At 37.4% G+C, this 24456-nt stretch overlaps 1 protein-coding gene across 8 annotated transcripts in view; it reads right to left on the bottom strand.

Annotated features, from left to right (window-relative positions):
- The window catches only part of Herc1 (HECT and RLD domain containing E3 ubiquitin protein ligase family member 1), a 172436-nt gene that overhangs the window by 54840 nt on the left and 93140 nt on the right, over positions 1-24456 (bottom strand). For 6 of the 8 annotated variants that reach the window (XM_048423144.3, XM_048423145.3, XM_087905330.1 and 3 more), the window contains exons 27-38: positions 23293-23508; positions 22237-22357; positions 21759-21996; positions 21468-21652; positions 17395-17550; positions 14047-14153; positions 13441-13551; positions 11455-11631; positions 8092-8331; positions 7571-7654; positions 4854-5374; positions 1943-2718 (exon numbers count right to left, since the gene is read on the bottom strand). In XM_048423144.3, coding sequence (XP_048279101.2) covers positions 1943-2718; positions 4854-5374; positions 7571-7654; positions 8092-8331; positions 11455-11631; positions 13441-13551; positions 14047-14153; positions 17395-17550; positions 21468-21652; positions 21759-21996; positions 22237-22357; positions 23293-23508 — 2932 coding nt within the window. The remainder of the gene's footprint in view (positions 1-1942; positions 2719-4853; positions 5375-7570; positions 7655-8091; positions 8332-11454; positions 11632-13440; positions 13552-14046; positions 14154-17394; positions 17551-21467; positions 21653-21758; positions 21997-22236; positions 22358-23292; positions 23509-24456) is intronic. The other 2 variants (XM_048423149.3, XM_048423146.3) reach the window with 2 other exon arrangements.

Below are 24456 nucleotides of genomic sequence, written 5' to 3'. Positions count from 1 at the left end.
AAAGTTCTTAAACACACACACGCACACACACACACACACACACACACATAAAAACACATTCTTTTTTCACTATTGTATTCATTATTTTAGATTCTACAGGCCCTTGCAATTAGTTTGGATTTTAAAGAATTCTCTTTCAAACACATTAAAATTGGGGGATATAGTGACACATTCCTTTAATCCAGGCACTGAGGGGGCTGAGGCAAGAGAACTGTAAGTTAAAGCTAGCCTAACCTACTTAACCAGACCCTGGGTCAAAAGGGGCAGGGAGATGTCCAAAATTTGAGGATATTTCAATATATCCAAACACTAAAGCTATTTGTCTAGCATTTTGATTTTGATACTTACCTCCAGTGTTGGCAAAGGCATATAAACACAAGAATAAAAAAAAAACCTTGATGGAAATTTCATGCTATGACTTGAAGGATGTGTGTGTCAAAAATGTGTATTTATAGTTTTCCTTCTCCAGTAAGGGAACAACAAATAAAGGAGCAGTTACTACAAAAACACTAATTCTAGGGATGGAGAGATGACTCAGTGGTTATGGGCACTGGCTACTCTTCCAGACAATCTGAGTTCAATTCCCAGTACTCGCATGGCAGCTCACAACCATCTGTAACTCTAGCTCCAGAGGATCCAGTACAGTCTTTTGGTTTCAGCAGGTACTAGGCACACAAGTGATGCACAGACACACATGTAAGCAAAACATCTATACACTAAAAAAACAAAAAAGTTAATTTTTTTTTTTCAGGACAGGGTTTTTCTGTGTAGCTTTTGAGCCTGTCCTAGAACTAGCTCCATAGACCAGGCTAGCCTCGAACTCACAGAGATCCACCTCCCTATGCCTCCTAAGTGCTGGGATTAAAGGTACCACCACTGTCTAGCTGCAAAAAAAATTATTTTAAAAACATAGCTAATTCTTAGGTTTACTACCTGGCCATATCCCTTCATAAACTACTTAACATGCCTACTTATATGTATCAAGTACGTCTCTCTCCTGTGTACTATCTAAACTAAGATGGAACAAGAATGAGGGCAAAGGAAAGGGAGTAGAAGCAGAAAGAACAACGACCCATTATTCTTTTTTCTCTTCCCTTTTTTCTTCTTTTACATTTTTTTTTTCTCTTCTACATGTCCCTTTAGGTAAGGTCTCATGTAGCTCAGTCAGGCCTCAAAACTGATTTGTTGCCAAGAACATCCTTGAACTTCTGGTTTTGCCTCTGCTTCCCAAATCCTGGGGTTTCAGAACTGTGTCACCTCTCTTGGTATAGTACAAGCTTCTTGAAGGAAAAGGATACTGTTTTACATAGCATTAAGCATTCAATAAGTATTTTCTCAATGATTCTCATTTTTATTTAAAACTTTGTACTATTTCTCAAAGTGAAGATAAAGATAATCAAAGCCAGGGTCTTTCCACACAATATACTATTTATGAAATAGCACATCTTAAAAACATCTCTGAGAAGTTTTAAGACAATAAATAATTGAATACCTTTTGAAGAATGAATTAAATGTCAGCTGTTTTTGTCTGTTTCTTTTCATTTCTTTTTTTTTTTTTTGAGACAGGCCTTGGCAGTCCTGGAATTCATTATGCAAAGCAAGCAGCCTGACATTGAACCCATAGAGATCTCTCTGTCTCTGTGTTCTGAGTGCTGGGATTAAAGGGGCACCACCAGACCTGGTAATTTCAGCTTTCCAAAATTTAATAACAATTATCAAATTTTAGTGTTTATATAGATTAAAAATAGAAAATTACAGGTACACAATAATTACTAATGTAAAAGTAACGAAACAATGACCATTTATCTTACAAAGGAAAAATAATGTCAAATTCCTTTGGCCAATACACACACACACACACACACACACACACACATTCACAAATCATTTATAGGATTATGTTACTTTTAAATTATGAGTATATTTTCATCAGGTAACATACCTTGCTTAATTTTGCCCCCAAATTGGTCTTCCACAAGCCCATGGACCACTAGTTTGTAAATCATAGCTTGAGCCCGTTCCAGATCAGCTAACCCCAACGCTCGCTTTATGGGTGACCGCATGACTGCTCGCTTCACCATGTGCCGCATCAGGAACTGTAGAGCAGCACGCATCTCCACATCCTCGTGAACAACTGGAGAGCTTGCACAGTCTGAGTTGTGACCATTTTCCGCTAGAACTTTTGGAATCAGCAAGAGCTCAGCATATTTACTACAGCCAAGAAGAGCACTAAGTGACTTCATAGCACCGAGGTAGAGATAGGAAAGCTGGACTGCTCTGATTTCTGACTGAGCTATGTCGTGGGTTTTGGATATATGTTCATGATTTTTTCTTTTTCCTTCTGTTACTTGATGTTGGGATTCCACACCTGGCAGTGTTGGTTCTAAAGAAAATGACGCTATTTCATTTTCTGATTTGGAGCTTGTGGTACCCTGACTTTTGACATCATCAGATGTTAACCCTGTTCGCACATCTAAAATGGATTCACTCTCTGGTTTCTGCTCAGTGTCCCCCTTTTCCTCAGACTCATGACGGTGTTTCTTTTCATGTCGCTTGATGCTCTGCTTGCCCACATCTTCATGAATGCCTGTCAGGTATGTTAGGTCCAGCAGCACAGAAGCTGTCAGGCCTCGGAATCGCGCCACATCAAACAGCAGTGGTTCACAGGGTTCCAGGTTATACAATGGAGTATCACTAGGCGACCAAAAAGTTGGGAAGCTTTAATAAAGATCAGAATGACACAGGAAAAAGCAAGTGAGGGAAAGACAGGAGGAAGGTACAGAAAATAACGTAGACAAAACAAGACGCGTCATGTACACAATACAGAGAATAGTTTACACAAACTGACATCATTACAGAATGAAAAAAATGATATTATGAGGAAATAGAGATATAAAGCTAAATGCAACAACAATGAAATGTGCATGTGCATTCAAATGAGAATATTGACCAATATACAATATAAAGCAGAATAGCAAACTTCCCAGGTCTAATGGACTCTGTTGTTATCACTCGACCCTGTCATAATAGTACCAAAGCACCCACTGATACACAAAGCAAAAGAACATGGCTATGTAACTTTACTTGCACAACAGGAGATAAGGCAGATGTAGTTTGATGTAAGCTAGTTGGAAAATTTATATAATAAATCTAGTTTGTGTTGAGTATGTAGTAGATCTTTGTAATCTCTTCCATAGGAGACTTTCTCATTAAAAATTTTACTTTGTAATCTTCAACTGATACACGTAATTGTAGTTTAAGCAAGAATATAATTATATATCCAGGATATATGGCATAAAATTCCTGAAGTTTAAGAGTCACATTAATTATAGAAAATACAAGAAGGAGCTTAGCAAGTATCTGAAGTTTTGCTGCAGTCACCTACTTCTTGACTGTCTTACCTTCCTATCTCATTTTCCCTTTCTCATGTATTAACTTACATATTTTACTATGCTACACATATATTAATAAGATATTGACTCTTCTCTGAAACAAAGCAAAGAATAAAGGCAAAGGAAAACACTTCTATGATTTTGTAAAGCTGTCAGGCGTTTCTTAGGTTTTTGTGAGATGACGGACATACAACAAAGTCCATTATAGTCAGACATTACATATCAACTTTACATATGTGTTTTTTCAACTGAGTCTATCATGTTTATTTAGTTCCAAAATAGTACTACTTTCATTAAATACTATAAATCACTCTTTAAGATAATGTTCTGTCATATTAATAAATATGTGTAAAAGAATCAAATTAGCTAATATAATCAATAGTTACATAATATTATTAATAAATTCTTATTTCCAAATGATAAAATTATATACTCAGGTGAAATCCTTTATGAATAGAAATGTTTAACATCAAATATATGAAGTCTATATTTTAAACTATACACATACAAATACACTAAAATGCTTTTAAGCATCTTGCTTGTGTCAGATAAATGTAACTCTCATAACTATAAAAATGATGTACATTGAGAGAATAAAAAATACATATTTTAAAAAGGTACGGCTGAGGGTAATGGCATACATCTGTACTCCCAGCACTTGGGAGGCTAACATAAGGAGATCGTAAGTTTGAGGTCTTTTTGGGTTATACAGTGAGTTATAGGCCAGTTTAAGTTACAACATTCAGTCACAAAAAAAGATGGGAGAGTTCGTTATAGGACTGGAAAGACGGCTCAGTGGTTAAGAGCATGAGCTCCTTTTACAGGGAGCTCCTGTTCCCAGTACGCTCATAGCGGCTCACAACTATCTGCACCTCCAGTTCCAGGGATGCAGTGTCTTTTTCTGGCCTCTGCAGGCATTAGACGCACGGGTGGTGCACAGACACACATGCAGGCAAAATATCCACATGCATAAAAATAAAGTTTTAATTTAAAAAAAAGGCAGTTCTCACATATATGTTCCTACCACAGGGCCTCTTGAACATAAAATCTGGTCAATAAGTTATCCAGCTGGAATTTTACTGTCCAAGTGTATAATAGAAATGATCAAAAGGCAGAAAACAGGCAGGGCAGAACTCAGTGAGAGATCACTTGTCTAGCATGCACAAGACCAAGTGTGATCTCTGGCAAAGATACCTCCCAGCAACAAGAAGCAGGAACCCAAATAAAAAAACAAGTTAAGTCTAGTAAACTTTTCAGTTCTTCTCCAAAATTTAAAAATTTATTTTGCAGATAATTTTTATTTTAGTAAATCAAAATAATAATATATAGCAACAAAGAAAATCAATTTTAAAAGTTAACTAGCAGAGGATCTGCAACACACCATTACTCACTGTCCATGGGCAACTGCCCATTTCACCATCAAATGCCTATCTGCTATAAACAAAATTCAACACATCATACCTGATGGTAATTTCGGCTTCATCCCACTGGACTTTGGCAGATGTGCTGCCTTCTTTGACCACTCCCAGCAGCGTGGCATGGCGCCCAGTTTGCTTGTGAACACATCGACCTCCAACTCTCAGGCCAGCATCAACTCCTCCTATCACTGCTAGCACAGGCCACACCTCTATGCAAAGAGTCCTCAGCTGTGGTTCTGAGAGGTCAGCAAGGCCATGCCTGTTATGTTTACCTTTTTCTTCTTCTTTGTTCTCTTTCTCCTCTCTCATTTCATTTTCCTCTCGGCTCTGAACCGAGCGGCTTTTCTTTAGCTTCTGACCTGACTCTTTAATACAAATCTTAATTTTATGTAGCCTTTCCATCATCTTTTTGTTAATGCAGTAAGTCCAACGGTCTGTTCGGTGGAGGATACGAATAAGCTGAATAGTGGCCTCAGCTAGCACTGCTGCTACTGGACTACAAATAGGGTCTCCTGGAAGTAAATCCCGTGGTGTGCCACGCATTTGCATATCACAAATTTTCACCTACATGAAAGAAGAGAAGGTGGAATGTGTGTGATGTTAATAGGTGTTCTTAACTGTTTGTCAAAACAGGTTCTAGCAAAAGGGATTGTATGTTGAACTAATATTAGTATATTGTAATATATCAAGTGACCCCACCTCCAACAATGGGTAGGAAAAGTTAGAGATCCACTGAATTGATTAGCAATATCAACCCTTTAGAATGCCCTGCCATTTGAACCTCGTGTAGTCCACAAGTTCCAAAGCAGTTACAACTACTCAAAGGATGGACACGAGGAAGGTATATGTGACTGACTCAATTTAGTCCAAAAAAAATCTGAAAGAAATAGTAACTATCATCCTTAAAACTCCAAGATAATATAGTATCTTACATTGTTTCCCGGGCACAAATGTAAAATTATAAAACTACATAACTAGGATAGTCCCAGTATGAACATTGCAAGTAGACAAAGAATTGAAGAAAGGAAGTTAGTGTGGTGGCACGTCTGTAGTTTCAGCACCCGGAAGACCTTGAATCCAAAGTCCTTCTTTGTCCTGGTTGTATATGCGAACCCTACTAATATTCTTGTAGATTTGGTGCTTTCCAACTTCTGTAAACCTTGGAGAATTCATCCAGCTTTAGGATTCTAACCATAAATATATTTATTCTGCCTGGAAGACTTTTCTGATAAATGTCAGAATCTCTGTGAGTTCACAAGTCTAGGCTATATAAAAGACCCTGTCTCCTCTCCCTTACTCCCTAAAGATGTTAAAAGAAGAGTGAGACTTGAATTTAAATCGTAATTGCCACATTCAGAGAATCTGAATGTGGTTGGATTTTCTGAATGTGGCTGGCCTGCAGTCTTTCCGAGAAGCCATTGACAATGACACTGGGACTGTTTTCCTCTGCATATACTGGATTTTTGGGATCCAGTCTGTTTGGATGCTCACCTTCCTGGACCTGGAGTGAGGGGGGAGGAACTTGGACTTCCCACAGGGCAGGAGACCCTGACTTCCCTTGGGGACAAAGAGGGAGGAGGAGAGGGAGGGGGGGAGTGGGAGGGCGTTGGGAGGAGGGGCGTAAATGGAAACTTTTTATAATTTAATAAAATTACTAAAAGAAAAAAAAAATCGTAATTGCCTACAATTCTGGCAAGCAATCTAAGTCTTAGCTTCTTCACCTGAAAAAAAAGGGACACTAATAATAGTACCCATATCCTAAACTTATTTTAAAAATAAAGTGATATAGTTAGCCAAAGCACTTACTAGGTTCACCGTGAATAGTAAATTTAATGTTAACTATTTCCTTTCCGCAAAGAATATTACAAGAACACAACCAGAGAAAAGGATGATATCAGGCATGCAGCAGCCTCTACTTTACCTGCAGTTAACTGGCTACTTGTTCAAGAAGAAGTTATCTGTCTTGTGAATGGCTAATCTTAAATTCCTTAAAAGTTTATATACATACATACACATGCACATATACACACACATACATACATGAACATATATGTATGCGTGTATATAAACACATATACATACACACATATGGCAATTTTCATGATTAATATCTACTAAGTCTAACATTTTCATTATAAGAAATTTAACTTAAAAATTTTCTAGTATACAATTTCACTAGAAATTCTTGACCAGAGACCTAAGTTACACCACACCCTCAAGTAAAAGGGTGGGAAATGGAAAAACATCACCACTACCCAAAAAGAGAAGCTAGTTTCTGCTTTTATTTTAGATATAGAAAACAAAAACTGTTTCAGTGAGACCAACTGCCCGTAATACTGTTCTCACCACATTCAAAGCTGTAACATCTTACAAAGTCTGAGAACTCTCCCACGTGAATAAAAGGTAGTTTCCCCACCATAACTTAACTTGCATTATTCAGCTACTGTTATCCTATTACATTTGAATATTTCTCCTCATATCCATAACTACCAATGAACCATATCAGTCCTAATACAGTTCCCGTAACTCTCACAGTGCCACTGTTTTCAAGTTGATTTGCTATACAACTAGAGTGCCTTAATATGGAGTAAAGATAATTCCTAAAATGATCTACCCTTCTAGAAGAAAGACTTCAATGGGCCAGGTACTTGTAATAGTAGAGATACCTTTCTATTTTATGACCACTGTATCATACTAACATAACACTAGTTTAAAATAACTGGTATCCCTTATGTGTAATACAGGTTGGGATTCTGTTACCTTCTCACCGGGGTTGCTGCTATAGAACATTACACACGGGTACAACTCTGCTGCATCCACATCTTCAAAAGCTAATTTTGGTTCCTAAAGTGTGATAGAGAAGCAAAGAATAGGGAAATTGCTTTTAAAATTGATACTATGTAGTCACATTAAAATTCAAAGGTTATGAGATAGAACAAAAGTTATTAGAGCCATATATCAACTGCCCTACCACCCAAGGCAATGCCACACAGAATGTGATGCTAAATTATTTGCTTGTTTAAAAAAATCTTACTTGATTTTTACCACCTTGTTGTTAGTTTGACATCGATAAAGAATTTAAAAAATCAGAAAGCATCAAAAACAAAACAAAATAAAACAAAACAAAAAGAACAAAGATGAAGAAGAAAGTAAAATCCTATACACTAAATAACCAGCATCTATAACAAGGGTGGGATTTAAATTTGGGAAAAGAAAGGAATAAAGGAAGGAGGGAGGGAGGGAAGAACTTAAGAGTTGTATTTGTAAACAGATTTCGGTACCTCTCCATTTTTCCCAAAAGAAATGGTCCTAGCTTCCATGTCTAACACACAGGTAATGAAATCTCCTTGAGTAAAGCTGGACAGCGTCAGAGTCTGTTCTCCATTGTGATAGAGGTTACCACTGTAAGCCCTATAGAGCCACATGTCTGAGGTAGTGCGGTGATTAAAATCATGTACTGGCCAGCGAGAAACTCCAACACACGTGCCCTCATTACCTCTATTTTCCTTCACAATGTAAAACTAAAAAAAGAAAAAGAAAAAAAAAATCATAAAGTTCATTAGTACTTAAAAAAAACTGTGTGTTATTACATTAATTGAGAATTGGAAATATATTTGTAAGTAATATTTACACATTTATGGAAACATAATAACTTTCTTTTCAAAGTAAGAAGAAATAACATAAAAATAAAATAATTTCATCAGTTTATAAAAAGGCAAACTTATTCTTCACCATGTAAATATAAAGAATAACCTTTGGTACCTATAATAGTTAAAGTAAATGATTTTAGCTTATAATTTTATTATGATGCTGAGGGAGTATAGGGAAAAAAATTTTTGTAGAAAGTTTCAACTTCTTACACACAGATTTGCAACTACTCTCGACATACATTTTATTCAGAAAGGATGGAAACTACAGTGACTAGCATTCTCCCTCCTCTCTTTAAGGGACTGACTCAACCCCCTGCTAGTGATACTCACTTCTGACTTAATGTGTTCATTCAGCTTTCTGGTTTAGGTATGAGTAGTTTGGTTCTATAAGCCTTGTCTTATTTCTGATACATATTTATTTAAGCTGGCCCAAGAAAGAGATTGGTTTTTTCAAGGCTAATTATTGCATATACAATCAGGATAAAAGAGATATATTTTATAGAATATAAGTGTATTGCCTGTGTGTGTATCTACATACCATGTGCATGAAAGAACCTGTAAAGGTCAGAAGAGGAATCAGAGCCCATAGAAGCAGAGTTACAGAGAGTCATGAGTTTTCATGTTGGTGCTGGGAATTGAACCTGAGTCCTCTAGGGGTTGAGGGGGGAAGTGGCCAGCACTCTTAATCAATGAGCCATCTCTTCATCCTCAACTGGAAGGTTTTTAAATCTTAATTTGGAAAAAAAAGTTAGAATTTTTGTCCTGACCAACCCATAACCTTTCTGTCTAATTCTTTACAAAAAGGCTTTTGTGTGAAAATTCTTTTGTCCCTCTTGCACTCAACTCACCCGTATAAAAGGTCTACATAAAAACTAAAAAAAGATCAAAATTGAAAATAATTCAAGTTATAATTACTGAATGAGCACACCAAGTATTTTATAACACTGAGAAGACAAAGCCCAAGGTCTAGGAGGTGTGGCAAGGGCATCAAGCATTAAAATTGTTCCCAATTGTTCTCCCTCTGGAAGGGGAGAACTGGCACTGCCCTGAAAGCCGCTGTGATCACTTGAAACTCAAACTGATTTTGGAATATTCCTCAACCCTGACTCGAAGATAGCAGGGGTAAGTTCCTACTTCTAACTTTCTCATAGAACACTTCCAAATGTTGGCACAGACAAAGTCAAAGATAACAAAATTCTTCAAGCTGACTGCTTGGGACAGTCTCTTTGAAACAAGAGACTCAGTTAAACCATTCAAAATGAAATAGAAACAGACAGGAGAGTAGAAGGCTCCATAACACCGGGATGGTAGAGCCTCACTACCTGACAATGATTGTCCTGCACAGAGGTGACCTAACAATTATAGATGGTTGGTTTCCAGTATACTACCATAAGCTCTTTGGGGCTGCATTTTGTTCTGTGCACTCCATAATAATGGCAGGTCAACCCTAGACTGTTCAGAATTATATTATGTTTAACTAATACTAAAAGCCAGGATTTAAAAGTTAATACAAGTTGAGCCTGAGGCACATGTCCATCATGGAAGTGTTTTTGAAAGACTAAGACAGGAATCCTGAACTAAAAACCAGTTTGGATTACACAGCAAAACACCATCTTAAGAATCAAACACAAACAGCAAAATATTATTAAAAAACATATTAATGGTGCTAGGTGTGGCAGAACACATTTAATCCCAGCACTTGAGAGGCAGAAGTAGGTGGATCTCTGAGTTCAGGCCAAGTTTGATCTACATAGTTAGTTCCAGGACAGCTAAGGCTACACAGTGAGAGAGACCCTGCCTCAAAACAAAATAAAAAAACCAAACAAAAAGCTTAATAATGAAGCCACATGAAATTTAACTAAGTCCAAGATACCTAAAAGGCACAAGTCAATATAATAGTTTGGTCTCACCAGTTGCATGGGGTCTTGTTAACAGTTTTACTATAACGCATGACAGCCAAGAATCACAAAGGGAGTTAATACAGCAGAGAGTCCTGCTTGTAAACTGGCCTGTGGCTGGCATGGGAACCGGGCCAATAAACTACTCCTTCCATTGATTTTAAAACAAACCAACAACAACAATAAAAAACTCAACAACAAAAACAACAACCTTCCTTAACTGATAAGGCTGGCCTGATGTACCTACAAGTGTTTTTCTAAGTAGTAAGACTGAGGTCATCTACCCTCTTTCCTTCTGGGAACCTAAAGTATGAATACATACCACACAAAAGGTAATCATAAGCCTGTACCTAATAAAATGTCTTCAGTGATGTATCTCTAAAGCTTTCACAGGCAAAAATATGACATATCTGATGGCATAATCTCACTAATGGGGGAAATATGTGCTCTGTGACCCCTTTAATTCACATGCTTTTAACCCCTTATTTTAAAATTTAAGGCAATTTTAGCCTAAAGAAGTGTTAATTAAAAAGCAGAGTTTATATATCTCCTTTACTCAGTTTCCACTTACAATGACAAAACATTAATTATATAAAACATAAGTCTTTCTTTCCTAAGGAAGTTCTATTTCTTAATTAAAGAATCCAAAGAAATGGGACCAAAATTCTCTTTTAAATATTTTTTTGAGATTGTAATATAATTACATCATTTCCCTCTCCCTTTTCTCTCTCCAATCCATCTGATACCCTTTCTTGTTCTCTTTCAAATTCATGGCCTCTTTTTCTTTCATTGTTGTTACGTGTGTGTGTGTGTGTGTGTGTGTGTGTTCCTAAATACATAAACACAACCTATTCAGTCTGTATACTGTAACTTCTATTTAAGTTTCAGGCTCACCATTTGGTGTTGGATAAACAATTGGTGTGCTCCTCCCTGGGGAAGACTACTTCTCTTGATCTCAGTGTTCCTTAGGTGCCTGTAGTTCTTTGTCTAGGGTTGAGGTCTCCAGAGCTTTCCCCCACTTACATGCTTTTTTTTTAAAAAAAAAAACAAAACTAAAAACAACAACAATAAAACAACTACTAAGAATTCTCCTCACCTTCCACTGATAGCACCCAGAAGTTACCCCCGTTGATGCCAATCCGTATCCTTTTCCTCCACTGCCATGAGTTAAAATCTGTCCATTTTCCACAATGCAACATTGAGCTTTCTCTGGATCAAAAGAGACTTCTTGTATGGGGAGATTTTCATCCTCTTCCTCTAGCTCTCCTTGCTTCTACCAAAAAGGAACTGGGTCAGTATTTGGGAACACACAGATCTCTAGTACATTCCTTGGTTTTATTCCACAGATATCATATATCAGTTTTCAGATACTGTGCTTTTATATGCCTGTAAAGAGTGTATTGTTCATTTACGGTACATGGAGACTAATCAAGTCAGTTACACAGCGAGACTGGAATTGAGAATAGCTCCAAGGTTTTTTTTCCTTTTTAATTTTTTTAAAATTTATTATTTTTTAAAAGAAAACAAACTATCTTGTTTCATTATACATACTAATCCAAGTTCCCACTCCCTTTCCTCCTCCCATTCCTTCCACATACCTCCCACCCCACCCCCATCCACTCTTCAGAAAGGGTAAGGCAAATTGCTCTGGGGAAGGGTCAAGGCCCTCCCTACTATATCTAGACTGAGCAAGGTATCCATCCAAAGAGGAACACTGGATTGAGCTGCCAAATTCCAGTTGAAGAATGGGAGGAATGAGAATATGAGAAAAGAGGTTAAGACCATGATGGGTACACCCACTGAAACAGTCTAAGCGGAGTTCATCAACACCAGACGGACTGGGAAGGAACAAGCATAGAACCAAACTAATCCCTCTGAATGTGGTTGACAGTTGCATGGCTGGGGCAGACTGAGGGGCCACTGGCAGTGATACCAGGATTTATCCCTACTGCTTGAATTCCAAGGTTTTTCTCTTCAATAATAACTAGAAGCTGAGGAAGGAACAGAATGTGATAGAGCTATTTTTAATATTCTAAGTACGAGATGTCTATTTGGTTATCATTGGTGAATTAATAAAATTTAGGCATCAATGGCACATAGAGTCAAGTTATGTGTCTATGAATATGAAAACAAGAAGAGATGTGATGGGTGGAGGGAGACTTAAGATTAGGTTACACAATAGCTAACACTTAAATAGAGAAAGAAAAACCTAGAAGAATGAAAGGCTATTTTCTAAAGTAGAAAGGAAAATCAGGAAAAGTGTGGAATCGGGAAAACTAAGCTAAGGACTCTGTGTATGAAGTAAAATCCTATTTAGAAAGTAAATCAGTGGAACCTCATGCTACAAGGATGGGTACACAGAAGAACCAATTAAGATATGATAAAATAGCAAACAGTGGGCCCTCTATATCCCAGATTCTACATCACAGATTCAACCAACTACACATCGGAAATACATTTTTTAAAAAACAACTGCATCTGTACTGAACACGTTTAGACTCTTCTCATCACACAGGATATATGAGATCACAGCTCTTTACAAGCTTATACTGTATTATGTACTAGAGAACCTAGAAATGATTCAAAGCTTATGGGAGAATTATGTTAAGTCATATATAAATGCCATACTACTTTGTATATGAAACTTAAGCATTAACTGATCTGGGCAAGCTTGGATGGTCTTAGTTCCCTATAGATAGTGGAAAGCAACTACAAGTATAATGTTAACACTTGATTGATAACACTGGCATCTTGGTGGGTGATAAACACTCTGAAGAGAAAGTGAGAAGTAGCTGACATGTGTGGTTTACTCCTTTGAGAATCTTAGCAGTGAAGACAGGAAAGATGATCAAGAAACCTTCGTGGAAAAATATGACTTGAGAAGTAAGGATAAGAAAAGGTATGACTGGAAGAATGAGATGAGAAGTAGTCAGAGAAGAAACAAAACACACAAAGAGGATGTGGAGCAAACTTTATAACAAGAACCCTCAAGGTAAGACTTTACACCCAGAGACACAGATGGGCACTAGGGTACCTACTTATGAGGCTTAAAAACATTTTTTCAGGGGGAAGAATAGATTACCTGTAGTTTGATTTCTTGTTCTTTTTCCTTTATTTGAATAGCATGTTTGGCCTGAGCAATGGGAGTCTCCCACATACAATCCGACAGAAGGGAAAATAAGCGTTCAACAACCTGATATATTGAAGGGAAAGGAAGATAAAATTTATTAAGAGAAAGTTACATATTTTTATGAGCTATTATATACTGTAATATTCAATGGCACATGAAGATTGATTATACTAACATCCAACAGCTACTTCTGACCAGCTCACTACAAAATGGCTTGTTTTTACTTGTTTCTCCTTTCTAGATGCAGACATCTGTTTTGGTTTTACTGTCTCACACATTTCTCTCTCTAGAGGCCCAACCTACTAAGAAATTCTAGACTGTTCTTTCTTTTGCCGTTACATGTATTTTCTACTCCTCTATTTCTTACATCCCACAATTTATTCTCTTCCCCTTCCTTAAGAACAAAGGCTTAAAAAAAAGCAATCTTAGAAGTAGAGACTATACTACTGAAGATAAGACACATTTACAACTAAAAAGATTATAGTAACTCTTAGTTTTGGGTGAATCACACTGCAGATGTAAAAACCATTTTCTAACAATTTTAAAAAAAATACAAACCTGGGCCATTTGATCATCTTCTACGCCTGATTCACAAGCTGGTAGCACGGCCTCAAGGACATGAAGTGCAAGGAGCCTTGTTCTTAAGTTACCAACCAGAGGAATGCCTGGGAGACGGGGTGGGGGTGGGGTGAGCAAACCAGTCTTCTTGTTATCAATATGACTGACAGACATAGTTAAAATAAACTTCATGTAAAAATTTTTACTTAAGGCTACAAAGCAGTTCATAAATGAAACAGACCTACATTTTAACCTATAGTCACATTAATTCTGGACCCAATCTATGCCTGTTAGTATATATACATACATCATGTACATGTTCCAGTTTGTGTCTTCATTGGACAAGCACTGCAACCACATGTGTCAGAGGTAGAATATGTACTTAGTATATTGCCAGTGGCCATGCCAGATGAGCATTAGGTGGCTATTAAAGTTCAAGGTGTCAGTCCACCAGGAGAAATCCCCCTGATAGATCAATCTCAGATAGGCAAGGCCAGAGACCACAGATCCCAGAATGTTTTTTGCTTCTGCTGTGCTTTTACAAGTTTGCTGCTACGATCTTTCCCTAATATCTGGCATGGTGTGAATGGATATGGGGAGACCCCACGGCCTATAGTGTAGTGAGTTTATCTCATGGAAGCATCCTGTTTTACTGGGCATTTTCACCTGTGGATTGTCATTGAAGGTGATTCCTCACTAAGCTGTACTATCTAACCGATAATAATAATGTCAGCTTATACAGAGTTTTGATGAATAAAAATAAATACAAGGAAATGTTACACAGCCAGGGCCTGTGAGTTTGACCTAAGGAGTTGCATAAATCATAGCTCAAGTTAATGATTAAGCCAGGCTGGTTCAAATTCCTTTAATCTTAATGCTGAAAGACGTAGACACTGGTTTCACTGTGCATCATTAGCTGAAACAAAGCTTTAAAATAAGTTCAAGTTAGATCAGATGTTTTGATAATAGCTTTGAGATGAAAAACCCTAGAAAACAATCTAAGTTCAGAAGGACATATAGCTGAGGTTAAAAATACAAAGCAGCCCAATTGTTACTAGCTGACATACTTTCCTTGCTAGGGTTGGGTGAGGATCACAGGTGATGATTAATTCCTTATACCCATTTCTTAACCTCAATCTCCTGCTTTAAAAAAACTATTAATAAGTGGGTATGTACTCCAAAGATTTAAAGTAGAGTTGACTGCTTCTTTTTCATATATAAAAGTTTAGGTTTGGGCTGGAGAAATGGCTGAGAGGTTAAGAGCATTGCCTGCTCTTCCAAAAATCCTGAGTTCAATTCCCAGCAACCACATGGTGGCTCACAACCATCTGTAATGAGGTCTGGTGCCCTCTTCTGGCCTGCAGGCATACACATAGACAGAATAGTGTATACATAATAAATAAATAAATAAATAAATAAATATTAAAAAAAGTTTAGGTTTGGGCTGGAGAGATGACTCGGTGGTTAAGAGCATTGCCTGCTCTTCCAAAGGTCCTAAGTTCAATTCCCAGCATCAACATGGTGGCTCACAACCATCTGGAATGAGGTCTAGTGCCCTCTTCTGGCTTGCAGGCATATACGCAGACAGAATATTGCATACATAATAAATAAATAAATATTTTTTAAAAAGTTTAGGTTTGTGATTCCTTTAAGATTATTTGTAAAATTACCTTTCAAGGTAAGTAATAAAATAATTGGCCCTTTCTTTGTTATTGCAAAATGTAGCCTGCCAGTGAAAGACTTGACAAGAATACCTTTATTTGTCCACATGGTTAATTTATAACAAGTTGCTTGGGTATGAATGAATGTATGTGGGTTCTTAGGATAATCTGTTTTTCACCGATAATACGTAAAATGTTTAATCAAGTAAGGGAGATGGAAAACAGGCTGTTTTTACTGTTTGCTTTGTATTCAGTGCAATCATTCACTTGAAAAACAGAATGTAATCACATTGTAATTTTCATATTGCCTGAAAAACTTTGTTGGGGTATATAAGCTATAGAAAAAAAAAGTATACAGTAGAAAGAACATGGAAAGAAGAAGAAGAGGATATAGAATAAAGAAGGAAACCATCAAGAGAGTACATGTCTTTTCCCCTAACCGCTGCAAATAGAAAAGTCTTAGATATGCCAATGCTGTGGATTCCTTTCAAGTTCTCTGTTGTCTAGAGGCTGCCCCCTCCCAGGCAGTAATATTATATATTAATCCTAAATTCAGAGTCTGAATTACAACTCAGCTTAATAATTTAACCAAGACTCCATATTCAGTAGAAACAGAATTGTTAAAAGGTCTGTGAACACCTAAAGCCTAAGCACATGCTCTCATTCCCTTATTCTAGTCTACGTCCTGTTCCACAGCTTGGAAGGCTGTTGAGTTCTTGTTTAAGCTTTCATACATGTACATATCATATGTCACTACAGCTGCCCTTCAACGCACAGTAAGTAGTTTGTGCTTTTCTAACCTTGGAAAAGGCACAGACAAAATTTTGATGCATAAATAGGTACTCTTCGTATACACATGCCTAATAGGATGAGGTGAAATAATTGAGTATCTTTTACTTTATGCTTTAAAAACACAAACTTCACATCATTAAAGGAAGCTCTAAGTTATATTAGTTGATAAGCATTACTTAAGTATATTAAAAACTGTAAACACATAATAATCGATAACATGGAATATTATATTACGATTCTACATTTTTCAAACACATTAGGGAGGCATAATAAAAAAAAGTTCTGGAAATGGGTGAAAATGATATAATACAGTAAATAGGTTTATTGCACTGAACTGTATACTTAAATGGTCAAATTTTAATTTTTGTTTTATATATTTTATCAAAAATATGGGAAAAGACTAGAGTAGCAAAAGGCTATCACTAACCTGTATAAGATTACTAGACTTCTAGGCTTGAACTAGGAGTTAAACTTACACAGAACTGTCAAGATACCACAAAAACAGAAGTCACAATCAAGGCAGCTGAAATTATATCATCATAGAGGGGACAGATAAATTCAGATCTGATCTGACAATCTAAAATGTGAGGTCAAACTTGTAGCAAATTATATACTATATACATCTCTACTTTTTAGTACTTTTTTAATATTAACAAATAGGGCCAAGTTCTCTAGACTAAATCATAATTTCTCCAGCACCACTTGGCATTATTAATTCTTTACCAATTACTATCTCTGAAATTGGCATTTTCTATCAATCAAATAAATAATCAAAAGTCAAAGAAGAAAAGTCTTACAATCAAGATCAGGTGCCCAGGGTTGTCAAAATTCTAGCATCACCTTAATAAAATCCATGCAACACATAAAAGCACTCTAACAGAGGCAATAGACGTACCTGAAGAGCACTTCTGAGACGCTATGTTTAGCAGTACCTCTGTCCATTTGGGGGAAGCCATTTTTGATTGAATTGCTTTGGAAGACACAACTCTTCGAAGAAACACTAAAAAATCCCCTAGATGGAGTTCAGCTGCATGTTGTTTCCTAAGGGTAGCTGAAAAATGGAGAAATAAGTTTACATTTTAACTTAAAGGCAGCAATCCCAGGATAAGAATAAGGTAAAATTTACCTTATCCAGCTTATACTTCATGCATTAAGCACAAATTTAATTCACAGTCTAGGTTTTCAATAAGTTGCCATGCCAATTTTTGAAAACTAGAGGATAGGGAAAGATAAAAATTGAAATGAACCCTGATGAAACCTCTTTTATACGTGTGCAGCAGAAAAGTGTGTTAGAATGCGTATGTGACCATTAACCTTTGTTATCAACTTGACCGGTTTTGGAATCACCTAGGAGATGTTCCTTCAGGTGTTTCCAGAAGTTTAACTGAGAAGGGTCGACCAACCCTGAATGTGGGCAGCAAGCATCCCAGAAGCTGAACTTCTGCCCCACTGTTTCCTGTAGAAGAAATAATGTGTCTTTTACATTCCTGTTTTCTCATGTTCCTGCTGCCATGCTTTCTCACTATGATATCCTATAACCTCAAACCAGAACTCAAAACAAATCTTTCCTACCCGAAAAGTTGCTTCTTATTAGGTACTTGAATACTAATACCTAGTATAATATACATGCACTTATTTTATCCATTTTTCTTAAAGAATTGCTACTGCAAAAAGCACTGTATAGTAGTCAAGTCTAGAATTTCATTATATAGAATTTTGGGGAAGATGGTCTGTAAGCGTATGCCAAGTGTATATTTACATGTATTTGACTAGGAAGAAAGTTCATAACTTTTATTACACTTTCAAAAACAGAAAGACTTGATTCTTGCTTTCCTGCCAAATCTTTAAGTATCATATTTCTAAAAGAGATCTTCAGGTATGATGGCTCAGTGGGTAGGAGCATTTGTTTGTTCCCAGGGACCCTTATGACAGGATGATGTGGTAATATTTGTTTGTGCTATAACAAATGAAGCTTGCCTGAGGATCGGAGTGTGGGTGGAGGAAGACCTCAGTTAGCAATAGAGGCCAGGCAGGGGTGGCGCACACCTTTAATCCTAGCAATCAGGAGGCAGAGGTAGATAGATCTCTGTGAGTTCAAGGCCACACTGGGCTACACTAGATTGATCCTGTCTCAAAGAGAAACAGCCAGCCAGGCAGTGGTGGCTCACGTATTTAATCCTAGTACTTGGGAGTCACACACCTTTAATTCCAACACTAGGAAGATGGAGACAGGAAGAGATATGGCTGGGTGGAGAAAGGATAAGACAGGAGGAGACAGAAGCCCAAGACATTCAGTCTGAGGACTTGTAGAGACAGGATACCCCATTCTGAGGATTTCAGAGGTAAGAACTAGTGGTTAGCTGCTCTGCTTCTCTGATCTTTCAGCTTTCACCGCCTAATATCTGACTCCAGGTTTTTATTATTAAGACCAATTAGAAATCATGCAACAAGGAGGACTTTAGTTTGTTCCCAGGAACCCTCATGGAAGGAGAAGAAAACTGACTCCCCCAAGTTATTCTGACCTCCTCACTCATGCACGCTCTCCTTTTACCTGCCAGTAAAATAAATAAATAAATTTTTTAAAAAATCATATGTTCTCAGATCCCAAAACAAAACAAAACAAACCATATTCTAGAAATGAGTCTGGTTTACTGGGAGTCAACTCTATGTATGTGCCCTGACCAGAAGTCTCAGATTCCAGACCAGCATCAGCATTAGCCTTTCCCTCGGATCACTCCCGCTATCCTATCCATTTTGAGGCCCAGGAATGAAGAAAAGGGGAAAACAATGCAAGCAGAGCACCAGAGTTCATCCCTCTGCTTCCTGACTTTGAAGCCACACAGAGCTCTCCACTATCTGTATAGCACACACAATTACTTTTCACATTTGCTTATCCTGGCACTATCCCATGTAGAGCAGAACTAGCACTGTGCCAGTAAGGCGAAAGCACAGCACGCCAGTTCTCAAGAACACAACATAAACATCTGTAACAATCTGGAGATAACTGTCTACAGTGCTACTTTCAGAGAGATTCTGGAATGCTACATTAAAGAATACAAAGAGAAATCTTTTGTGAAAGAAAGGTGACCTCTGCAAAGGGACATCCTACACTGACAACAGTCAGCAAACAACCGTCACAGGAAGACTTGTTTTGCTGAGAAGGGTAAACAAGAATATGATAGAACTAAACTGCTGGGATCAACAGATGAACAAAGAATTACTTCTTTACATCTCCTCCAAACAGTACCTGTCTGTTCTTTACTTAAATACAAAACATCTTTTATAATATTAATTCAAAGAACACAGAAGTATCATCCTGTCCTGTGAACTCAGATCTCTCACTCCAAGGTTTCTCCTGTATATCTCTTCAAGTCATTCAAAGATTACCTCTTCTAGGAAGTCTTCTTTTATTCCTAGTATAACATGTGTACTCTATCTCCTACCTCCAGCAAGTACTTCTAGAATACAACATTAGAGTGAAATGTAGTGGTACATACCTACAATCCCAGCATTCAGGAGAAAAAGGATGAGGCAGGAGGATCATAGATTCAAGGCCAGTTTGGGCCCGGAGACCTCAGGTTGGCTGATATACCCTGATGGTACACTCCTATATTTGAAATGAAGGATACACCTTCCTTCTAATCACATATTTTAGAAATATTGGATGTTCTTCATACCTAAGCAGCCTGATTCTGAATAACTGGCCATTGGTGACTAGAGTTAGTCTCCTTCCCAGTCATTTTCAAAACTGGACCCTCTCTCTAGAACAACTGAAGAGGAACTGACATGGCTTCAACTGTTGTTATACACAGCAAGACTCAGTCATGGAAAAACTGTATCTTTCTTTACAGGATATTGAAGAATATCAATTTTTGTTGTTTTCTTAGATGGGGCACTGCTATGTAGTCCAAACTGGGCTGGAATTCATGTTCTTCTCTGCCCCAACCTCTCTGGTACTAGAATTCTAGGCATGTACCAGCACATCCAGCTAAGGGTTCAATAATCTTGAGGCTGTATAGGCTAAGAAGTAACTCTGTAGTTCTTCCCTGTTGTCTGGATGTGCAGTACTCAGTACGGACTGTGAGAACCTGGTACCTTAACAGTTCTTTATCCTCCAGTGGATCTCGAAAAGCAGAAGAGGCAAGCACACTTTTTTTTTTGTTTTTTTTTTTTGTTGTTTTTTTTGAGACAGGGTTTCTCTGTGTATCTCTGGCTGACTTGGAACTTGCTCTGTAGACCAGGCTGGCCTTGAACTCACAGAGATCCACCCGCCCCTGCCTCCCGAGTGTTGGGTTTCACCACTGCTCGGCTCCACTGGTGAGTCTGCCTAAGCTCTCTGTGTAAAGGTAACTCTGTACATGACCAAGAAAAGAAAGCCTGGCACTGGACTGAGCTGGGAAACTAAAAAGCTAGTCCTTAATTGAAACCATATGTCCTCCTATTTATAAATATTTAAATATTTCTTCTGAGCTTCTTGCACTGTACTGTATCCGCTTACAGGTTTGATTCTATCACGAATCTGTATCAATCAGTGACAACAGAGACAATGCTTTATCACTTTACATCTATCTGTTCAGTATTTCCCCCACTTAAGTCAACAATATTTATATGATCTAAATACTATTTAATTTCAAATATTATCATGTTAGGACTGTAGTTAGAGGAGATTTGTTAGAATTAAATAACCAAGAAAACATCTTAGCCTCTCCCTAGATAACCTGGAGAAACCGGTCACCTAAAATCCAAGTCCCCAGAGCCGAGCTGAGTAGTACCATTAAGCAGCAGCAGACTGAACAGAGCATCGGAGGCTCAGTCAGAATGCCTCCTCTGTGCAGAGAAAGGATTGCAAACAGTAAAAATCCTTTACACTGTAACAGAAAGAAGCTGATGTTCTTATCATACATATGCACACTACGGAGCCTCAACAAGTATCTTATATAACAAGAAAGGAAAAAAAGCTTATACTACCTCTGAAATCTTTCTTTTCATTTTCTCCACTGGAGTCAACTTTTTTTTCTTCTTCTTCACCTTCTTCTTCTCCAAAGGAGGCCATAAATAGTACACCAGTTTGGGATAACAAATTCTTCAACTGACTACAGAGTAGATCCAACAAGGATTGAACTACTTTTGGGCTCAATTTATCAGCATAGGTTCTGTGTGAAATAAAAGGAAAAATAGTAACAAGAATACAAAAAGGGATAAATACTATACAAAAAAACAGGCCCCATCTAGTTCTTCCAAGACCTTTGCAATACTTACCCCGTAGTGATAGCTAGAATCTGGAGCAACCTTGTACTGGCCACTTTCAAAGCTGTGCTAAGCTGGGAAACACCAGTCTTTGGCAACAATTGCAGGGGTTGTCCTAACATGGTGTCTGTGCCACACAACTGTGACAATACATTCAACAGACCAGTGGAGATTGCCAAAGAAACATCCACTGGCTGATAATGAACACTGAGGGCGAAAACTGTAACCAAAAGAAGACGTTGTTGGGCTTCTAAAAAAGAGAAACAAAAATAGAAAGACAGTTGAGAATCTCTTTGAGATGAAATAAACTTTTTTGAAACTAAAATAAGCTTCTCCAAACTATAAATAATAATATAAAGTACTAATCAATTTTTAAGTGTTTTGCTCTTATTTGGCAGTTGATCTGCTAGTGTTTAACATAAAATAGAGCCGATTTTCTACCTAAAGCTAAAGTGTACATCCTCAATTTTATTTACAGGAAGTTACTCACCAATGTGATGCTTATTTGCTTGAAGGGCTCTCTCTAGAGTGGCAGACAACTGTTGATAAATTTTATGGACAGCCACCTGAATTTCAATCTGAATATTTCTTTTAGCTGCTCTGATCCCATCCTAAATTACACAGAATTACTTTTAAAATCAGCAATAATACCTTTTTGCAAAAAAAAAAAAAAGTAACAGCATTTTAGCCTTAAGTCTATGCTAGGGCCCTATGGTATTAATTATTCAGTAAAGTATATGAAAAGTTTATAACAAAACTAGTTTAAAATGATTGGTAGTTCTTGACTCTGTGTGTACTCCTTCCTTACAAAGCAGCTTATCTAAATAAAGATGTATAAATAACAGTTTATAAGTGCTGGGTAAGGAGGCACATGCCTTTAATCCCAGCACTTGGTAGACACAGACATGCAGATCTATATGAGATTGAAGCCAGCTTGGTCTACAGTGAGTTCCAGGACAGCCAGGGCTATATAGAGGATCCTGTTGCAAAAATTCAACAAAACAAACAAAGCACAATGTTTACAAATTTAAAACTGGAAACAGAAAAACCAGGAAGAATAACCAAGTCTAAAATGTAAGTATTAAAAACCATCTTCCCCAAATTCCAACTCCTATCTAGCTCTACCCTATCTGATTATGGATTAATAAAGCTGAGCCAACCCATTCTCCAAAAGCACAATTGTATGATTAATAACCTAATCTCAACTGTACAATTTACAAACTTAGCCAAACAATGACAGATCAATCAATCTATTTATTTATTTTGGTTTTTCGAGACAGGGTTTCTCTGTATCTTTGGAGCCTGTCCTGTAACTAGACCACGTTGGCCTCGAACTCACAAAGATCTGCCTGCCTCTGCCTCCTGAGTGCTGGGACTAAAGGTGTGTGCCACCACTGCCCTGCTAACAATGACAGATCTTAAGTAACTCAAAAGCTTTTAGAATTTTAACCGTGGTCATTCACATCACCAAATTCCACATCATCCAGCTGGCTCTGTAAAAAGACAAAGAACTGAATACAGAACAAGGTGTCACTCATGTACTTACTTGATAGTGATGCAATCGGCCACTCTCTCCTTTGGTTCCTGTGTGTCCAACAGTGCCTAAACCAAAACACCCTGCTAGAAACTGCAGTCTCACAGACGTGAGCAGGGTGGATGACTGAAAGCCTGAACTTGACCTGCTTCCTGTCAGCAAGATGCTACCCTTTTCCTCCATGCCAGATAACAGAGTGAGGATCTGGTGAAGTGCCTCCAAACGAAGCTTGAAAGAAAAACATTTGAGAGTCTGTCACCAAACTCAAACATAAGGAATTCTGTATACCATAGGTAATACGCTATCTAGGACAAAGAAAGTTTGACATTCTAGGAATCTGTTAAGATAAATATTTTGTTATTACTGTTTATTAAATCAAGACATATCGAAAGTCTCTTTAAGAATATTTTAATAAAACAGAAGCCACACATACAATGGGAAGAGTAGATTTGGTAGGTTGGTACTGAGGACTGAACCCAGGATTTAAAGTGCTCTGATGCTAAATAATATACCCCAGTTCTTAAAGTAAAAAATGTAAAATTTGGTGACAAGGTATCAAGGCCAGATTGTTCTGCATGGTGTGTCTTCTCGGGAAAGTCACTGAACTTCATGAGTCTCAGTTTTTTCAAGTGCAAAATGAGACTAACAGTTCAGTATCTACCCTACTCAAAGCTCTAACAGGTCAAAACTATATAGTTTTGTAAGTACCAGTAGTAAGATTGTGTAGAATGAATACTCTTTGGGTCCAGAATCAGAAGTACCTTTCCATGGTTTGTCCAAGACTCACTTGAGTTTCTGACTCTACTTTCTTTACACACTATTGGACTACCCATTGCTCAGTCGACTTTTCCTTGAAAGATTAAAAAAAAATAAATACCTACTTTAAAATAGTTTTAGATTTACAGAAGTTATAGTTTTTTATGTGAAGCAGTGATCCTAACAGTAATGATCATGATCATAAAAATCAAAGTACTGAAGATCAACCCTGAAAAAGTCTGAAGATGTTTTGCATCCAGCAATATCAACTAGTAAGTCAAGATTAACTCTTTGTTTAATTGAGTTTTAAGACTTTTTTACTTTATGTCTGTGTGTGTATGCCTGAGTGTATTTGCACTTTACACGTGCAGATACCGATACACTCCATAAAAGGGCATCAGAGTCCCTTGAGCCAGAGTT

Source organism: Myodes glareolus, chromosome 4, assembly GCF_982192425.1.
Source record: "Myodes glareolus chromosome 4, mMyoGla1.1, whole genome shotgun sequence".
In the NCBI taxonomy this organism is placed as follows: Eukaryota; Metazoa; Chordata; class Mammalia; order Rodentia; family Cricetidae; genus Myodes; species Myodes glareolus.
Note: the sequence above shows the minus strand (reverse complement) of the source record. Positions and strands in the feature narration are given on the sequence as shown.